Here is a 20,246-nt window from a genome sequence, read left to right as displayed (position 1 = left end):
GTTCTTCAACAAAGAAGGGGTGTGTGTCATTACATAACCATGTTCTTTAACAAAGAACCATGTTTACATAACCATGTTCTTTAACAAAGAAGGGGTGTGTGTGATAACACTGGAACCTGAAGCATTTTAAAGCCTCCATACTGGGAAGGGACACAAACTGGGTTGGCAGGGAAGAAAGGGTTCCAAGTATTTCGAGAACTGCGGATGGATTTCATCTAATGCAGAATGTGATGGTCAACCTGAAGGAACCTCATCAGTTGAGACACTGGCCGTGATTTTGGAGACCAAGCCCAGTGAGGAATGGCTGAGGGACTTGGGAATGTTCAGTCTGGAGAAGAAGAGATTGGAGGGGCACGGTTGCTCCCTTGAAGTATTTGAAAGACTGTCCACTTTTAGGACAGGGAGCTCTTCCCGTTGGCAGCAGAGGATAGGACTCGCAATAGCGGGTATACATTACGAGGAGAAAAGTTCCCAATGGATATCAGGGAAAATATTTTTTTAGAGGAAGAGATGTGCAACAGTGGAATCAGCTATGCAGGGAGGTGGTGAGCTCCCCACACTGGCAGTCTTTCAGCAGCGACTGGATGAACACTTCTCTGGGATGCTCTCGGCCGATCCTGCATTGAGCAAGAGGGGTTGGACTAGATGGCCTCCACGGCCCCTTCCAAGAAGAAGAAGAAGAAGAAGAAGAAGAAGAAGAAGAAGAAGAAGAAGAAGAAGAAGAAGAAGAAGAAGAAGAAGAAGAAGAAGAAGAAGAAGAAGAAGAAGAAGAAGAAGCACAGCAAGAAGAAGAAGGAAGAGCTTGGATTTAGATGCCCCCTTTCTCTCCTGCAGGAGACTCAAAGGGGCTGACAATCTCCTTGCCCTTCCCCCCTCACAACAAACACCCTGTGAGGTGGGTGGGGCTGAGAGAGCTCAGAGAAGCTGTGACTAGCCCAAGGTCACCCAGCTGGCGTGAGTGGGAGTGCACAGGCTAATCTGAATTCCCCAGATAAGCCTCCACAGCTCAGGCGGCAGAGCTGGGAATCAAACCCGGTTCCTCCAGATTAGATACACGAGCTCTTAACCTCCTACGCCACAGCTGCTCTAGGATTCTAAATCAAAAGAATTCCACACAAAAATTAGCAAAAATTTCTCAAGGGCAGGCCCAGTACAGAGACAATTTGCATTAAGCTAAGTGGAGAGGGACCCAGAGGGAATTACAATACTGATCTGGGAGGGCACAGACAGTTGATACCCAGGCTGGTGAGAAGAAGCACATGGGCGGAACTCCTAGCAGAGGGGTCTGCAACCTGTGGCTCTCCAGATGTTCTCCAATTGGCCATGCTGGCAGGGGCTGATGGGATTTGTAGTCCATGAACATCTGGAGAGCCACAGGTTACAGACCCCTGTTCTAGCAGAGCCAGATGCCGATAGGCCCCAGACAGACAGAAGGACTCAAGGCCCTTCTCCCGTAAAGTGCAAAACAATCCACTGCCTTTGAAGGGGATAAGAAAGCAAATCTCAGTTGCGCTGCTGCTGCTCTCGTAGCTAAGCCAAGCTGGAATGCCTGTGCACACCTTTGTGAGATCTGGCACTGGACACACGCCACTTCCAATGACAGTTGGCTAGAGGCAGCATTAATTTAAACAGCTAAACAAAAATTGTTGGAAAGCGAATGGATTAATTTATTTAGGGCTGCTATGAAAACTTGTTCACCCTTACATCTTTCAATACCCCTATATCAAAACAGGATGGCTCCCTATTTGTATTTTTTGACTAATCCTATGCAGAGAAGAGCCCTCACACTTGCTCGCTTCAATGTTTTCCCCTCTGCTTTATTGCGTGGTAGATTTAACAACTTGGAAATGAGTGAAAGGGTATACTCTTGTGGTGAACAACAAATTGAAACATTGGCACATCAACTGCTTTGCTGCCCTAAATTTGCTAATATCAGATCAAAATATTCCAATATTCTTTCTAGGATACCTAGTGAAATGGGAGAATCAGGTAGACTCCCTTTCCTTCTGGACAATTCTGACAATGAAACCTGTGAATTGGTAGCACGATTTTTACTGGAGGTGATGCACAATCAATAATTTATATTCTATCTTAAACCTTTGTATTTGTGTACCTTTATCTCAGGTTTTTTGTTGTGTTATGATTATTGTTATGCCAAATAAAGGCTTATTATTATTATACTTTAAACAGTGGCTGGGTTGGGAGATGTTCAACTGGTGGGTTACCAGGTATATTCTCACACAACCACAGGGAATTGCAGCAGCAGCAGCTCCTTCACAGAAGAACGACGGCAACAAACCAGAGGCAACGAATCTTCCCCCTCTTCCCCCAAGCGCCATCAACAATGGTTACCTTGATGAAGCTTAGCTATGCTCACATCTTCCACTGCTGGTTCTCAGATGGAGAGAAGTCCCGTGTTTGTTTTTAGGTTTCAGCTCTTAACGAGCTTATCGGCAGAGCATCTTTTGCAAGCTGGAAGCCTGAGCTTGCGGCGGTCGATGCACGGGGACAAGGACAGCCCCACTTGCAGCTGAGCTCAATCTGTGTGCGTGAACTGCCATCAAGTTGCTACCGAGTTACGGTGACCTGCTGAATCAATAGCTGTTTCCACACGGTCAAAATATGTCGGGGCGAGTGAGAAAAATATCCCAGTTCAGCAATGAATTCCGCCCGCCTCCCGGCGCTAATGCAGGCCTGCCCCAGTGCCGCCCTGCAATATTTCCCTTACCCTGTGATATTCAAAAATCACTAGTTTGGTGGTGCTTTTAAAAGATCCTGGGGTGACCCCACTCCAGTTCAAACACCACAGGAGCAGACCCGGTATATTTTTCCCATCTCGCCACTTTCCCGCTTTTGGGGGGGGGGGGGGGGCCGCTCCCTCTGTCTTTGGAACCGGTGAGGTGTGGATCGTGTAGAAGGGGAAAGCTGTTGGGGGGCGGGGGGAGCCATTCCTTCTGTCTTTTGTCAATGCAGTAAATATAAACGACCCGGGCCGTGCGGGACAAACTGGAGTATTACTTCCCAGTCCTGCCTCAGTTCCTAGGAAGAAGCAGGCAGCCGTGCAGAGGCAGAAACAGGAATAAAATAGTCCCGGTACGTACAATCCTGGGTCTATCCCTGTGTAATTGTGCTATGCGGAAACGGCCAATATTCTCCAAAGCGTCCTCTCGTGAACGGCCTTGCTCAAGTTGTGCAGACTGAAGGAAGACTGAGGCTTCCTTTATAGAGTCAACCCCTCAAGCCAAGCAAATAAATCATGCTCACCCCTTTCTGTCGGAATAGTACCAGAACAGGGGCACACAGCCAAATATCTTGAACTATTAACTGAACCCCAACAGAGATGGATTATTACAAGGGCCAGATGCAATACTTTCCCGTCAGCCATTACAAAGGGCCACTACCTATCTATCCCTCTCCAGGATCGGGTCTGTCCACACCGTAAAAACCAAGTGGAGACTCTTGCTCACATTATACTTGACAGTCTCTCCTGGGCGGGTCTTAGACAAATCTGAAGGAGACTCTGACAACTCTGTTGTGGAGCTTTTGTTAAATAACACAGAGGCAGTGCTCTTGGGAAAAGTAGCAAAATTTCTTTTACAAGTGACAGAACTTTCTAAGTAACGTCCAATGCTAGATACAGTTTATCTGTGTTTTGAATGTACTTTTGATTTGTACTTTAGAAATGTCCGTAACGCTCTGGAGCCTATTTTAATATGCCTAATAAAGGTTGTTGTATTGATTGAGTCAACCCCTCACGTTGGGTGTTCCTCTTTTCATGCTGCCTGCAACCTTCCGTAGCATTAGTGACTCCTGTCTTCTCATAATGTGACCAAAGTAGGACAACCTCAGTTCTAGCTTCCAGGGACCATTCGGGCTTGATTTGATCAAGAACGCACTGATTTTTTTTTTAGTGGCCAATGGTATCTGTAACATTTTCTTCCAACACCACATTTCAAAGGAATTGGCTTCCTTCCTGTCAGCGTTCTTCATTGGCCAACTTTCACACCTATACATAATAAGAGGGAATACGATGGCATGAATTAACTTGATCTTGGTTGCCAGTGAAACATCCTTTTCTGGCTCATTCATGGCTGCCCTTCCTAACCTCCCTTCTGATTTCCTGGCTGCCGCCTCCCTTTTGCTTGATGATGGGACCAAGGAATGGAAAGTCTTGACCAGGTGAGCAGCAGTGGCGTAGGAGGTTAAGAGCTCATGTATCTAATCTGGAGGAACCGGGTTTGATTCCCAGCTCTGCCGCCTGAGCTGTGGAGGCTTATCTGGGGAATTCAGATTAGCCTGGGCACTCCCACACACATCAGCTGGGTGACCTTGGGCTAGTCACAGCTTCTCGGAGCTCTCTCAGCCCCACCTACGTCACAGGGTGTTTGTTGTGAGGGGGGAAGGGCAAGGAGATTGTCAGCCCCTTTGAGTCTCCTGCAGGAGGGAAAGGGGGGATATAAATCCAAACTCTTCTTCTTCAGTTCCAGTTTCCTCACTATCCACCCTAAAGTGGAGTAATTCTCCAGCAGTTGTTACTTTTCTCTTTGTAATGTCCACCTGTAGTCCCGCTGTGGGACTTTCTCCTTGAACTTCCAGTGTAGTCGTTTCAAATCTTCGCTATTTTCTGCCAGTGATGCAGTGTCAGACAAAGGCCCTGGGAGACCCAGGTTTGAATTTGTGCCATGGAAACCTACTGGGTGACCTTGGGCTAGTCACATACTCTCACCCTAACCTACCTCCCAGGGTTGTTGTGAGGATAAAATGGAGGAGAGAACAATGGAAGCTGCTTAGGGTTCCCATTGGGGAGAAAGGTGGGATATAAATGAAGTAAATAATTATTTCTCACTGAGGGGTCTGAAGCAGGGGCGTACCTAGGCAAACTGGAGCCCTGGGCAAAACCTGAGTTTGATGCCCCCCCAACAACAACAACAACCTTTATTAAGCATTGAAAGAATGAATGAAAGAAAGAAAACAAGCATTGGTAGGAAGGGGGTGGATTTAAAAGGAGAATCTGGGGAAATTTAGGGGCGTGCCTGCTGTCAGGGGTGCAATTATTAAGATAGCAGCACCAACATTTCAGAGTATCTTCATGAGCCCCTACTGACGATACCACCCAGGTTTGGTGAAGTTTGGTTCAGGGGGTCCAAAGTTATGGACCCTCAAATGTGTAGCCCCCATCTCCTATTAGCTCCCATTGGAAACAATGGGGGATGGGGACACTCCCTATGGGAATCCATAACTTTGGACTCCCTGAACCAAACCTCACCAAATCTGGGTGATATCATTAGGATAGTCTCCTGAAAAATCCCTGAAATTTTGGTGCTGCTAGCCTAAAAACTGCGCCCCCTGCAGGCCAAAAACCGAAAAAACACTGAAAATTCAAAAAAATCCCACCTGCATTTTTGGTGCCCCCCACAAGGTGGCGCCCTGGGCAACTGCCCACTTTGCCCAATGGGAGGAACGCCTCTGGTCTGAAGGCGCTGTAAGGTTGTGTTTTAGTTTCAGTTGGTAGTCTGGCCTTGGAGGAGATTCCTCCGGCTCGTTGGGCTGATTGCCCAGCGCGGCTGTTATCGCTTGCTTAACCTTGCTTTCTGTCTGTGTGAAATTGCTGTTGGGTTGTGGGAATGAATAATTGTTTATGATAGTCCTTGGCGGGGAAGAAGGGCCCGTATAAGCGGCCACCCGACAAGGGGGGGGGGTTAGATTCTGCATTGCCTGTAGAATTGATCATGAAAGCCAGCTATTAAAGAAAAGATACAGTAAAGTTGGGTCTGGATGGGGTGGGGAACCTCAGGCTGCCAGATGTTCATGAGCTACAATTCCCTTCAGCCCCTACCAGCATGGCCAGTTGGGGGCTGATGGGAATTGTAGTTCCTGAACATCTCCCCCCCCCCCCCCACCCCCCCCCCCCCCCACCCCCCCCCCCCCCCACCCCCCCCCCCCCCCACCCCCCCCCCCCCCCACCCCCCCCCCCCCCCACCCCCCCCCCCCCCCACCCCCCCCCCCCCCCACCCCCCCCCCCCCCCACCCCCCCCCCCCCCCACCCCCCCCCCCCCCCACCCCCCCCCCCCCCCACCCCCCCCCCCCCCCACCCCCCCCCCCCCCCACCCCCCCCCCCCCCCACCCCCCCCCCCCCCCACCCCCCCCCCCCCCCACCCCCCCCCCCCCCCACCCCCCCCCCCCCCCACCCCCCCCCCCCCCCACCCCCCCCCCCCCCCACCCCCCCCCCCCCCCACCCCCCCCCCCCCCCACCCCCCCCCCCCCCCACCCCCCCCCCCCCCCACCCCCCCCCCCCCCCACCCCCCCCCCCCCCCACCCCCCCCCCCCCCCACCCCCCCCCCCCCCCACCCCCCCCCCCCCCCACCCCCCCCCCCCCCCACCCCCCCCCCCCCCCACCCCCCCCCCCCCCCACCCCCCCCCCCCCCCACCCCCCCCCCCCCCCACCCCCCCCCCCCCCCACCCCCCCCCCCCCCCACCCCCCCCCCCCCCCACCCCCCCCCCCCCCCACCCCCCCCCCCCCCCACCCCCCCCCCCCCCCACCCCCCCCCCCCCCCACCCCCCCCCCCCCCCACCCCCCCCCCCCCCCACCCCCCCCCCCCCCCACCCCCCCCCCCCCCCACCCCCCCCCCCCCCCACCCCCCCCCCCCCCCACCCCCCCCCCCCCCCACCCCCCCCCCCCCCCACCCCCCCCCCCCCCCACCCCCCCCCCCCCCCACCCCCCCCCCCCCCCACCCCCCCCCCCCCCCACCCCCCCCCCCCCCCACCCCCCCCCCCCCCCACCCCCCCCCCCCCCCACCCCCCCCCCCCCCCACCCCCCCCCCCCCCCACCCCCCCCCCCCCCCACCCCCCCCCCCCCCCACCCCCCCCCCCCCCCACCCCCCCCCCCCCCCACCCCCCCCCCCCCCCACCCCCCCCCCCCCCCACCCCCCCCCCCCCCCACCCCCCCCCCCCCCCACCCCCCCCCCCCCCCACCCCCCCCCCCCCCCACCCCCCCCCCCCCCCACCCCCCCCCCCCCCCACCCCCCCCCCCCCCCACCCCCCCCCCCCCCCACCCCCCCCCCCCCCCACCCCCCCCCCCCCCCACCCCCCCCCCCCCCCACCCCCCCCCCCCCCCACCCCCCCCCCCCCCCACCCCCCCCCCCCCCCACCCCCCCCCCCCCCCACCCCCCCCCCCCCCCACCCCCCCCCCCCCCCACCCCCCCCCCCCCCCACCCCCCCCCCCCCCCACCCCCCCCCCCCCCCACCCCCCCCCCCCCCCACCCCCCCCCCCCCCCACCCCCCCCCCCCCCCACCCCCCCCCCCCCCCACCCCCCCCCCCCCCCACCCCCCCCCCCCCCCACCCCCCCCCCCCCCCACCCCCCCCCCCCCCCACCCCCCCCCCCCCCCACCCCCCCCCCCCCCCACCCCCCCCCCCCCCCACCCCCCCCCCCCCCCACCCCCCCCCCCCCCCACCCCCCCCCCCCCCCACCCCCCCCCCCCCCCACCCCCCCCCCCCCCCACCCCCCCCCCCCCCCACCCCCCCCCCCCCCCACCCCCCCCCCCCCCCACCCCCCCCCCCCCCCACCCCCCCCCCCCCCCACCCCCCCCCCCCCCCACCCCCCCCCCCCCCCACCCCCCCCCCCCCCCACCCCCCCCCCCCCCCACCCCCCCCCCCCCCCACCCCCCCCCCCCCCCACCCCCCCCCCCCCCCACCCCCCCCCCCCCCCACCCCCCCCCCCCCCCACCCCCCCCCCCCCCCACCCCCCCCCCCCCCCACCCCCCCCCCCCCCCACCCCCCCCCCCCCCCACCCCCCCCCCCCCCCACCCCCCCCCCCCCCCACCCCCCCCCCCCCCCACCCCCCCCCCCCCCCACCCCCCCCCCCCCCCACCCCCCCCCCCCCCCACCCCCCCCCCCCCCCACCCCCCCCCCCCCCCACCCCCCCCCCCCCCCACCCCCCCCCCCCCCCACCCCCCCCCCCCCCCACCCCCCCCCCCCCCCACCCCCCCCCCCCCCCACCCCCCCCCCCCCCCACCCCCCCCCCCCCCCACCCCCCCCCCCCCCCACCCCCCCCCCCCCCCACCCCCCCCCCCCCCCACCCCCCCCCCCCCCCACCCCCCCCCCCCCCCACCCCCCCCCCCCCCCACCCCCCCCCCCCCCCACCCCCCCCCCCCCCCACCCCCCCCCCCCCCCACCCCCCCCCCCCCCCACCCCCCCCCCCCCCCACCCCCCCCCCCCCCCACCCCCCCCCCCCCCCACCCCCCCCCCCCCCCACCCCCCCCCCCCCCCACCCCCCCCCCCCCCCACCCCCCCCCCCCCCCACCCCCCCCCCCCCCCACCCCCCCCCCCCCCCACCCCCCCCCCCCCCCACCCCCCCCCCCCCCCACCCCCCCCCCCCCCCACCCCCCCCCCCCCCCACCCCCCCCCCCCCCCACCCCCCCCCCCCCCCACCCCCCCCCCCCCCCACCCCCCCCCCCCCCCACCCCCCCCCCCCCCCACCCCCCCCCCCCCCCACCCCCCCCCCCCCCCACCCCCCCCCCCCCCCACCCCCCCCCCCCCCCACCCCCCCCCCCCCCCACCCCCCCCCCCCCCCACCCCCCCCCCCCCCCACCCCCCCCCCCCCCCACCCCCCCCCCCCCCCACCCCCCCCCCCCCCCACCCCCCCCCCCCCCCACCCCCCCCCCCCCCCACCCCCCCCCCCCCCCACCCCCCCCCCCCCCCACCCCCCCCCCCCCCCACCCCCCCCCCCCCCCACCCCCCCCCCCCCCCACCCCCCCCCCCCCCCACCCCCCCCCCCCCCCACCCCCCCCCCCCCCCACCCCCCCCCCCCCCCACCCCCCCCCCCCCCCACCCCCCCCCCCCCCCCCCCCCCCCCCCCCCCACCCCCCCCCCCCACCCACCCCCCCCAGGCTGAGAGAGCTCCGAGAAGCTGTGACTAGCCCAAGGTCACCCAGCTGGCATGTGTGGGAGTGCACAGGCTAATCTGAATTCCCCAGATAAGCCTCCACAGCTCAGGCGGCAGAGCTGGGAATCAAACCCAGTTCCTCCAGATTAGATACACGAGCTCTTAACCTCCTACGCCACTGCTGCTCCCTTTAAAACGGGCATCGCATCTCACGGCAGTCGTGGGTGGGCCAGATCTCTTGGCCCCACTGCTGTCCTGCCCTCCCCGCAGAGGGTTAAGTTTGGCCCCAAGGCTGTCAGCTGACAATCCCCATCAGACGGCCCCATCCCAGGAACTGAAGCTTTGGCAGGGAACAGCAGGGGAAGGGTTTGCAGTGGAGTCATTGGGAAGGACAGCTGCTCTAAACACACCGATAAGGGAGCCGTTTCAGTGCTGTGCCAGGCCTAAATAGCGCCCGGGGCATGACCACCTCCCCCCTGGCGCTACCCCAGCTCACCCACCCCCGCGCCTCACTTACAGAAGCCAGCAGGAGGGCGGGGGAGGGCGGGGATCGGGGGCAGCTCAGATGGGTGCCAGGGTGGCAAGCCAGCTCCTGAGCCAGCCTGCACAACAGCCCCCCAGCCCTGCCCCCCAGCTTCCCTGCAGACTGGCTCCTGAGAGCAGCAGTGGCGTAGGAGGTTAAGAGCTCGTGTATCTAATCTGGAGGAACCGGGTTTGATTCCCAGCTCTGCCGCCTGAGCTGTGGAGGCTTCTCTGGGGAATTCAAATTAGCCTGTACACTCCCACACACGCCAGCTGGGTGACCTTGGGCTAGTCACAACTTCTTGGAGCTCTCTCAGCCCCACCTACCTCACAGGGTGTTTGTTGTGAGGGGGGAAGGGCAAGGAGATTGTAAACCCCTTTGAGTCTCCTGCAGGAGAGAAAGGGGGGATATAAATCCAAACTCTCTTCTTCTTCTCCTCCTCCTCCTCCTCCTCCTTCCCACAGCCTGAAGCCGGCCTGCAGAGAGGCCAAGGGGTGGAACTCAACAGCGTGCACCCAGGGATATGTGACACCCCATGTCCCCATTAGCAGAATGCCCCTGAGCTGCTTACAAACAGTATGGCCCCTTCCGCACATGCAAAATAATGCGTTTTCAAACCACTTTCACAACAGTTTGCAAGTGGATTTTGCCATTCCGCACAGCTTCAAAGAGCACTGAAAGCAGTTTGAAAGTGCATTATTCTGCATGTGCAGAATGAGCCTATGAGAAGTAAGGGAGGAAGTCAAATAAATAGCTTAAAATAATAATTGTAAAGACTGACGCAGGCTTTGAAACAATAGGAGAGGTAAGCAAACAAGGCAGGGCTATAACAAGCTATAACAAATCTGTATATAGTTATTACAGTTATATCTTTGTGTGTTTTGATTGTGTGTTCTTGCATTGCAGGGGGTTGGACTGGATAGCCCCTGGGGTCTCTTCCAACTCTATGATTCTATGAATGTTCAGTTGAAACTGGAAAGAAAAACCCCTTTACTGCTTATAGTGTTTGTAGAATAAACTTCTAAGTTCTAATTAGTTTAGCTATATCTCTGAATCTTATAACAAGGAAATCAGTAGGAAGTAGTTATTTATACAAGTGACTTTTATGTTCCTCTCTGATATATAGGAGGGAGTAGGGGAATTCATACAGCCACCTTGGGGTGACTCAAGTGTTTTGCCTGTGGTGAAAGATTTCTATGAGCTGAGAAAAACCAGAGAAACTAGAAGAGAAACTAGAGTAAACTGTGGCAATTTGTTCTCCTTTCATTGTTGGAGACAGCATAAAAGGTAACTGAGAAAGCAGAAACAAAACACAAGAATTGTTTACCCAGAATTATTCCTCTGCTTGACATGGAGAAGTCCAAATGGAATATTGCCCCTCCCAGGGACAAGACGGGGCACAATCCATCAGGGACTTACCATATGCAGAAGAATCTCCAGATGGGTTGTACCTTGTGGCCCACAACTGATTACCTTCCACTACAACCAACCCCAATGGGAGCAGCAGTGGCGTAGGAGGTTAAGAGCTTGTGTATCTAATCTGGAGGAACCGGGTTTGATTCCCAGCTCTGCCGCCTGAGCTGTGGAGGCTTATCTGGGGAATTCAGATCAGCCTGTACACTCCCACACACGCCAGCTGGGTGACCTTGGGCTAGTCACAGCTTTCGGAGCTCTCTCAGCCCCACCCACCTCACAGGGTGTTTGTTGTGAGGGGGAAGGGCAAGGAGATTGTAAGCCCCTTTGAGTCTCCTGCAGGAGAGAAAGGGGGGATATAAATCCAAACTCCTCCTCCTCCTCCTCTTCCTCCTCCTCCTCCTCTTCTTCTTCTTCTTCTTCTTCTTCTTCTTCTTCTTCTTCTTCTTCTTCTTCTTCTTCTTCTTCTTCTTCTTCTTCTTCTTTTTCGATGGCACCTCGGGCCCAACATCTGAGGAGATTGCCTCACTTTGCTTGAGGTTACCTCTGGAAGTAATTTAACTGGCAAATTTTGGTTCACCGGCCCCCAAAGGATGCACACTCTTCCTTCAGAGCTATCTCCCCCATCCAAAATTTCAGTACAGTTATTAACTTAGCGTATCAGTCTCAGCAAAACTGGAAAGCGAGCCGCCGTCCCCCCTTCAAACATAATTGCCGCATAGCTACAATCCCGCTTTGCGTCTGACCTGTGCTGATTGCACAGAAGCAGATGGAAAGCAATGAGATCAGGTTGACATGTAAATTAATGATGGCTATTAAGTGAAATCCATTCCCAGCCCCTCACGTCGGGAAACAGCTGCTGACAAACCAGACCGGCACTTCCAGAGAAATCTGTCTGCTGCCAGAAGCCCACATTTGACAGTGATCTGGGGGCGAGGAACCCACAGGCATAATTCCAGCTTGAAATACTTAGCATGGCCTAGAAGGTGTAGGTATATAAACTGGCAAAGGTGCAAAGATCGTTACACAGTCTCATGGGATGACATTAGTAGGAAGATGGATAAGGTTGCAAACGGTCACTGCCTGCCAGCTGCAGCATTTCTAAGGGAGGCGTAAAGGATTCACAGTCTCATTGGGTGGCTGTTTTCTGCAGCAGCCAGAGGCTGGGATCCCTAAAGTGCAAATCAAGGTTGGTTGTTGCAGGCGTCTGGAGTGAAATAAAAAAAATCTGCAGGTTCAAATTCACCAGAATCAGAGCGGATAAGTGTGGAATGTGGCAACGGTCCTCAGGAGCGGCTTTATGCCACTGCACAACTAAAGGGACAGACAAGATAAGAACATAAGAACATCAGAACAAGCCAGCTGGATCAGAGCAGAGTCCATCTAGTCCAGCTCTCTGCTACTCGCAGTGGCCCACCAGGTGCCTTTGGGAGCTCACATGCACGATATGAAAGCAATGGCCTTCTGCGGCTGTTGCTCCCGAGCACCTGGTCTGTTAAGGCATTTGCAATCTCAGATCAAAGAGGATCAAGATTGGTCGCCATAAATCGACTTCTCCTCCATAAATCTGTCCAAGCCCCTTTCAAAGCTATCCAGGTTAGTGGCCATCACCACCTCCTGTGGCAGCATATTCCAAACACCAATCACACGTTGCGTGAAGAAGTGTTTCCTTTTATTAGTCCTAATTCTTCCCCCCAGCATTTTCAATTAATGCCCCCGGGTTCTAGTATTGTGAGAAAGAGAGAAAAATTTCTCTCTGTCAACATTTTCTACCCCATGCATAATTTTATAGACTTCAATCATATCCCCCCTCAGCCGTCTCCTCTCCAAACTAAAGAGTCCCAAACGCGGCAGCCTCTCCTCATAGGGAAGGTGCTCCAGTCCCTCAATCATCCTTGTTGCCCTTCTCTGCACTTTTTCTATCTCCTCAATATCCTTTTTGAGATGCGGCGACCAGAACTGAACACAGTACTCCAAGTGCGGTCGCACCACTGCTTTATATAAGGGCATGACAATCTTTGCAGTTTTATTCTCAATTCCTTTCCTAATGATCCCCAGCATAGAGTTTGCTGGGGATAAGCAGAAGTGTGCCAAGTAAGCAAATGCAAACAAATGAACACGTCGCACACAGGCGAAGGCAATCACACTAATGCACCAATATATTGAGTAATGATGTAAAACACAATGGTAATGTCACCAATGACAATTCTCATTTACTCATAACCAATAAATTCCATACCATAATAATACAACGTGATTTTCAAATTTTTTAGAATATTCACAAAGTTTTGTTTAAGAAATTATAAATATCCAAAAGTAAGATTTTGAATTGGAATGAAGCTGACAGGGTGATGTTACCTGTGTAGAGAAAAATAAACCTCCAATAAGGCTCACAATTAATTTGAGAATAACTATCTACATAGAAGACTACTGCGACAAAAGAAATTTCTACTAAGGTTGATTTCAACAGTCTACTGCTCTTGAAAAAGATTTCGAAAACGCCTCAGTACGCGCGAAGTGTTCGAGGAGAAGGACTTTTGGATATTTATAATTTCTTAAACTGCACAACTAAACAAATTCGGAAAACTTCTAAGATTCAAACCGTGCAAGAATGGCAACTTAAAAGTCATTAAGATCAGTTAAACTGACACGTTATATTTTATGCAGGTCTGATCTGGAATTCAAATTAGAGTGGAAAGAATGGGTAGATTATACTGTACAAGATTACACTGAAGTTGGCTGAGTAATGTTATAGTTATAATTACAAATACCATGTTATCAATAATTATATTCATGATTGAAGATAGTTGTGGATGTAGCTGGAAGGAGAGTTTAATGTTAGTTTTTTATTGAAGTTTTTCTTATTAGTAATGTCGGATAGCAGTATCGTCATGTAAGATACGTTACATCACTTATATTGCAACTATATCCATGTTCCTCACATGGTAAAGTTGGCTGAGTAATGTTATAGTTACAATTACAAATACAATGTTATCAATAATTATATTCAAGACTGAAGATAGTTGGTGGATGTAGCTGGAAGGAGAGTTTAATGTTAGTTTTTTATTGAAGTTTTTCTTATTAGTAAGGTTGGATAGCAGTATCGTCATGTAAGATACGTTACATCACTTATATTGCAACTATATCCATGTTCCTCACATGGTAAAGTTGTGTAACACCCCTATTGTTGAAACCCCGAAACTAGGGGTCCCCAATGAAGTGTCCACGGGTGCTGTGGCACCTGTCCACGGGCCATTCTTTGTGCTGGTCAAGTGTTCTTAGAAGGTGGGCGTGGCCTGGGGGTGCCAGAGGAGCTACTACTAGCCACGGGGAACTGCCGGAGGAGTGTTTCCTGCCCCGCATAAAAGGCAAATCTGTCTGTATACAAGAAAATATGCATGCACAAGATGGTCGTTTTAAAAAGCATCTTAATAAACAGAATTTCTGCCTAAAACGATGAAGCATGACAGCCAGAATTATGCATAACCCGACACCCCAACATTTTGTGATTGGCTATACCTCCTGTCAGAGGGTGGCAGACATTTTGTGGTTATGCCTACTACTCTGCGTCAAATTTCAAAAGGTGCCCCCGCTGGCTGAAAAAGGGGACCCCTTCTCTAAACGATCAGGGACTGGGGGACCTGAACAACTATATGCTTCCACAGGGACCTACCTGGCAACTGAGTCTGCCCACAGAGGCCCTTGCAGAAGAAAGGTGGGGGTGTCTAAAGGTAGCAGGGCCTTCTTGGTGCCGGCTCTTCAGCTTTGGAACTTCTCTGCTGTGCTCTCTCTCTCAGAGACTAGAGCAGGACAGTGCTCACCTGATATCATAGCCATACATGTCCTTCTCAGGACGTCCATGAACTATCCAGTGGGCCAGCTCTTTCCCACAGCCGCCGCCCAGCATCATTCCTGAGAGCAAGAAAAAGAAGTGGAAAGAAGGTCACCTGTGCGGAACAGACAGTGTTCTTGAACAACCACCGCTTCCATCTCCCACTTCAGAAGCAGTCTAACAATGCGGGATTGTTCTGAGCTCTTGTCTATAGATATCAGGGCAGAAAGGGAAGCAGGAGATGCTCTTGAGAAGCAAAGTAGTATTGGATGACAGCGAAATTGGAATATGCTGCCACAGGAGGTGGTGATGGCCACTAACCTGGATAGCAGTGGCATAGGAGGTTAAGAGCTTGTGTACCTAATCTGGAGGAACCGGGTTTGATTCCCAGCTCTGCCGCTTGAGCTGTGGAGGCTTATCTGGGGAATTCAGATTAGCCTGGGCACTCCCACACATGCCAGCTGGGTGACCTTGGGCTAGTCACAGCTTCTCGGAGCTCTCTCAGCCCCACCCACCTCACAGGGTGTTTGTTGTGAAGGGGGAAGGGCAAGGAGATTGTCAGCCCCTTTGAGTCTCCTGCAGGAGAGAAAGGGGGGATATAAATCCAAACTATTCTTCTTCTTCTTCTTCATAGCTTTAAAAGGGGCTTGGACAGATTTATGGAGGAGAAGTCGATTTATGGCTACCAATCTTGATCCTCCTTGATCTCAGATTGCAGATGCCTTAACAGACCAGGTGCTCAGGAGCAGCAGCAGCCGCAGAAGGCCCTTGCTTTCACATCCTGCATGTGAGCTCCCAAAGGCACCTGGTGGGCCACTGCGAGTAGCAGAGTGCTGGACTAGATGGACTCTGGTCTGATCCAGCTGGCTTGTTCTTATGTTCTTATGTTCTTAACATTCGGTCCCAGTGACTTGCTGAATAATAGAAATATAAAATACTAGCAATAAATCCTGTTGTGAAAAAAAAATACAACAGGCTCTAGAAAACTAATCTTCTCAGGGCAGGAGACGTGGACAATGCATATCGACAGGAAACAGCACCAAGTGCAAACACTGAAATTGTGCCTCTGCCAAATATCCCAGCTTTGCCAAGGAGGAGCAGGAGAGGTCTCCCCATCTCCAGAGGCACACTCCCCAAGTTTGCAAAGTTTGAAAAACAATTTCAAATGTTCATTCATTTAAATAAGGCTGAAAACAGAAGGTACTGAAGATCATGAGTTTAATTCTGCGAGGTCTGTTGTGTGCACGAGGCAGAAGACGAACCTGCATCGCTGAAACTCTGTTCTCCTTTCCACATAGTTAGTAAAAGGTCTGATTAGTCTAGGAATTGTCTCACTAATACTGGTATTTTTATGGAGAGCAACTTTACAGCTGACGAGCAGCAACTACTGGCGGGCTACTAAACCCAGCCGCAGCTTGTGAGTCCTGGTTCAGACTGTCTGGCTGTGGTAATATCCAGTTCTAACAGGAGCTTGGACAGATTTATGGAGGAGAAGTCGATCTCTGGCTACCAATCTTGATCCTCTTTGATCTGAGATTGCAAATGCCTTAACAGACCAGGTGCTTGGGAGCAGTAGCAGCAGCAGAAGGCCCTTGCTTTCACATCCTGCACGTGAGCTCCCAAAGGCACCTGGTGGGCCACTGCGAGTAGCAGAGAGCTGGACTAGATGGACTCTGGTCTGATCCAGCTGGCTTGTTCTTATTTTCTTATGAGTCCCAGAGGCAACACAGACTTCCTCGAAATGGGCACAGGCAGCACAGGAAGCTTGTGTATCTCAACCCCAAGACTTCTGCCCACCTCGCCAACCCCCAGTGCCAGGGCCAGCGATCAGACGGCCTGAAAGAATCTTCCAGCAGAACATAGTAGTCAGAGCATGGGGGTTTGGGGGGGGCACTGTGAGTGTGTGTGTGTATGCTTGCGTGGGTTTCAGGTTCTCTGTGCTGGGGAATCCTTGTTCTGTGCTCCATTTCAGTGCCCTGTGTGATTTGCTCCTTCATCCAGGTGTTGAACACTTTGTCTTCCAACTGGAGCTGACAACAGGAGATAAAAAGGCCTTGCTCCTCTAAGGGGGGAAGAAGAAGAAGAAGAAGAAGAAGAAGAAGAAGAAGAAGAAGAAGAAGAAGAAGAAGAAGAAGAAGAAGAAGAAGAAGAAGAAGAAGAAGAGGAAGAAGAAGAGGAAGAGGAAGAGGAAGAGGAAGAGGAAGAGGAAGAGGAAGAAGAAGAGGAAGAGGAAGAAGAAGAAGAAGAGGAAGAAGAGGAGGAGTTTGGATTTATATCCCCCCTTTCTCTCCTGCAGGAGACTCAAAGGGGCTGACAATCTCCTTGCCCTTCCCCCCTCACAACAAACACCCTGTGAGGTAGGTGGGGCTGAGAGAGCTCCGAGAACCTGTGACTAGCCCAAGGTCACCCAGCTGGCGTGTGTGGGAGTGTACAGGCTAATCTGAATTCCCCAGATAAGCCTCCACAGCTCAGGCGGCAGAGCTGGGAATCAAACCAGGTTCCTTCAGATTAGATACACAAGCTCTTAACCTCCTACGCCACTGCTGCTTCTGGGGCAAAACATCCTGGAACTGGGGCAAAACACCCTGGAACATAAAGCTTGGCTTAGAGCCTTCAGATTTTGGCTCCGCCTTCACTACCTGCCATCCGAACGCTCCCTTGTCTCATTGACACTACAGGACACGCAGGCTAACCCCTGGTTTTCTCTAATCGAGAGAAAGATTATTTCCATCGGCCTGCCCATTGAATCACTCTACCTAATGTCCTGTTCAGAAGCGTACAATAGGCTCAGAGAGATCGGGCTTTTTAGGGATCTTTGTGAATTTCCGCAAATTTGCATCTAGCAGCCAAACTAACCTGCTCCTCCAACACAACTCCTAATTCCATTTGAGCAGAGACGTGATGGCCTATTAAGGTCTCCATACCTTAACGAACCCACGCGCAAGGAGAGCCCTTACCATTGCGCGTTTTAACGTTATGCCCTCTGCCCTATTAAAGGGTAGGTTCAGCAATTTAGACAAATCCGCAAGGTTATGCAGTTGCAAACCTAATGTGGTTGAAACCCTGACTCACCAACTCTTGCACTGCCCAGATTCGATAACATCAGATCTAAATATACCAACTTACATTTTTTTCTTCCAATCTGGGCTGCCTGATCTGACTAGGTGATCTCTATTGTTAAACAACTCGGACCCCGGTCTTTGTGAAGAGATCGCCAATTTAATCGCGGAGACAGCTGACAGTTCCCAGTAGAACGTATTTGTTGTGCTCCCTGTGGGGCCTTTTATCTATTATGTATTCATGCAATTGTTCCCGATTTATGTGACTCTTTCTGACTATGCCAATAAAGGCTTATGTACGTATGATATGTTGATTAGAGATGAAACAACATTTCCTAACATTTCAAAATGCTACGGTTCTGAAAGCGATGTCAATATTTCATCCCCAGGGACCAAAATACACCAGATTGAACCAGCCGCACGCCAGCTGTTGTGGGTGGAAAGTGTTGTCAAATTGTAGCCAACTTATGTTGACCCTGTAAGGTTTCCAGGGCAGGAGGAGTTCAGAAGAGGTTTGTTGTTGACTACCTCTGTGTCACTGCCCTGGACATCCTTGGTGGTCTTCCACCCAAATACTAATTAGGTCCACCCTTGCTTAGCTTCTGAGATCTTCTGAGTTCAGACTAACCTGGACCAGCCAGGTCAGGTCAGATATTCAGAGGTGCCGTTGCCATTGCCTCCCTCAGCATAGCGACCCTGGACTTGCTTGGTGGTTTTTTATCCAGGGTCGATCCTGCTTGGCTACCAAAATCTGGCAAGCCTGAAGCATCCAGATCAGGGCATTCTAGAACAGGAGCCTGCAACCTGCAGCTCTCCAGATGTTCGTGGACTGCAAATCCCATCAGCCCCTGCCAGCATGGCCAAATGGGATTTGTAGTCCATGAACATCTGGAGAGCCACAGGTTGCAGACTCCTGTTCTACCGTGTTTCCCTGACAATAAGGCAGTGTCTTATATTAATTTTTTGCTCCCAAAGATGCGCTATGTCTTATTTTCAGGGGATGTCTTATTTTTCTGTGTTCTGTTTGTCAGGCATGCTTCCAAACAAAAACTTTGCTTTTGGGGGATGCCTTATATTTCACACTTCAGCAAAACCTCTAGTAAGTCTTATTTTCCAGGGATGTCTTATATTCGGGAAAACAGGGTAGAAGAAGAAGAGTTGGTTTTTATACCCTGATTTTCTCATCTTTCAGGAGTCTCAAAGTGGCTCACAATTGCCTTCCCTTCCTCTCCCACAACCGATGCCTTGTGAGGTAGGGGGGGCTGGGAGAGTTCAGAGAGAGCTGTCACTGGCCCAACGTATAATCAGCAAGCTTCATTTGGAGGAGTGGGGAATCAAACCCAATTCCCCAGATGAGAGTCCACCACTCTTAATCACTACACTGGCTCCCTATTGGGTACATTTAACTCCAGATCCCTGCTAAATTTTCGACCCTGAGCATTCAAATGCAGCAATATTCAGATCATGTTCACCACTGAAACCTACAGATGAGAATTTCTGAGAGCCAGCTGCCTCCTGCAGCAAGGTCAGTAGAACCCCAATGAAGGAGTCGACTGTGGGGAGAGCCACATTTTTTGCACGGATGTCTGTAAAACAGACTAAAAGAAGCCTTGCTGCGAAAGTCTCTGCTTGGGACCCGTGAAAACTGCTGCCAGTCAGGACTGACAGAAGTCGGCAAAAGATGGCTCCCTCTTCATGTATCACTTCATGTCCAGGAGTTGATGCATAAAATATCCTTCCTTCTGTCTGCCCATCTCACTGGTGTGCAAAAATACAGAACGTATTTTGCTACTTGAGACATACAAAAATCTGCCCCTCCCCAATACATTACTTTTAAAAGTTGGGGGTGGGGGGATTATATTAACTTTTAAAAAAGGGATATAAACATATTTTAAACCTGTACTGTAAAATAATCTTTGATCTTTACATGTAATGCATGTCTCTTTTTCATTTCATTGAAGGTTACTGCTGCTATAGTTTTAAGGTTTTGTATTATTTTAATTGAGGGTATTCGATTTGTTTTATTGTGTTGTTATTTGTTGTTGTACACCGCCCTGAGCCCTCCGGGGGTAGGGCGGTTTATCAAATCGAATTAATAATAATAATAATAATAATAATAATAATAATAATAATAATAATAATAATAATAATAATAATAATAATAAGGGTAGAGGACAAAGAGCTGGAAAAGATCCCAAAATACAAGGACCTACAAATTGAAGTTGAACGATTGTGGCATAAAAGAACAACAGTAATCCCACTAGTAGTCGGTGCTCTAGGAGGAATCCCAAGAAATCTTGACAAACATCTGGAAAGCCTAAACTTGGACAGAACATCAAGAAGAAGAAGAAGAGTTTTGGATTTATATCCCCCCTTTCTCTCCTGCAGGAGACTCAAAGGGGCTTACAATCTCCCTGCCCTTCTCCCCTCACAACAAACACCCTGTGAGGTAGGTGGGGCTGAGAGAGCTCCGAGAAGCTGTGACTAGCCCAAGGTCACCCAGCTGGCGTGTGTGGGAGTGTACAGGCTAATCTGAA

At 53.7% G+C, this 20,246-nt stretch overlaps 1 protein-coding gene across 1 annotated transcript in view; it reads right to left on the bottom strand.

Moving 5' to 3' along the window:
• Nucleotides 1–20,246, bottom strand: part of SARDH (sarcosine dehydrogenase) — a 121,780-nt gene that overhangs the window by 13,874 nt on the left and 87,660 nt on the right. The window contains exons 17-19 of the mRNA XM_048512185.1: nucleotides 19,319–19,357; nucleotides 14,640–14,730; nucleotides 559–617 (exon numbers count right to left, since the gene is read on the bottom strand). Coding sequence (XP_048368142.1) covers nucleotides 559–617; nucleotides 14,640–14,730; nucleotides 19,319–19,357 — 189 coding nt within the window. The remainder of the gene's footprint in view (nucleotides 1–558; nucleotides 618–14,639; nucleotides 14,731–19,318; nucleotides 19,358–20,246) is intronic.

This window comes from Sphaerodactylus townsendi, linkage group LG12 (assembly GCF_021028975.2).
Source record: "Sphaerodactylus townsendi isolate TG3544 linkage group LG12, MPM_Stown_v2.3, whole genome shotgun sequence".
Taxonomy (NCBI): Eukaryota; Metazoa; Chordata; class Lepidosauria; order Squamata; family Sphaerodactylidae; genus Sphaerodactylus; species Sphaerodactylus townsendi.
The sequence above is the reverse complement of the archived record's forward strand: the minus strand, read 5'-3'. Positions and strand labels throughout refer to the sequence as shown.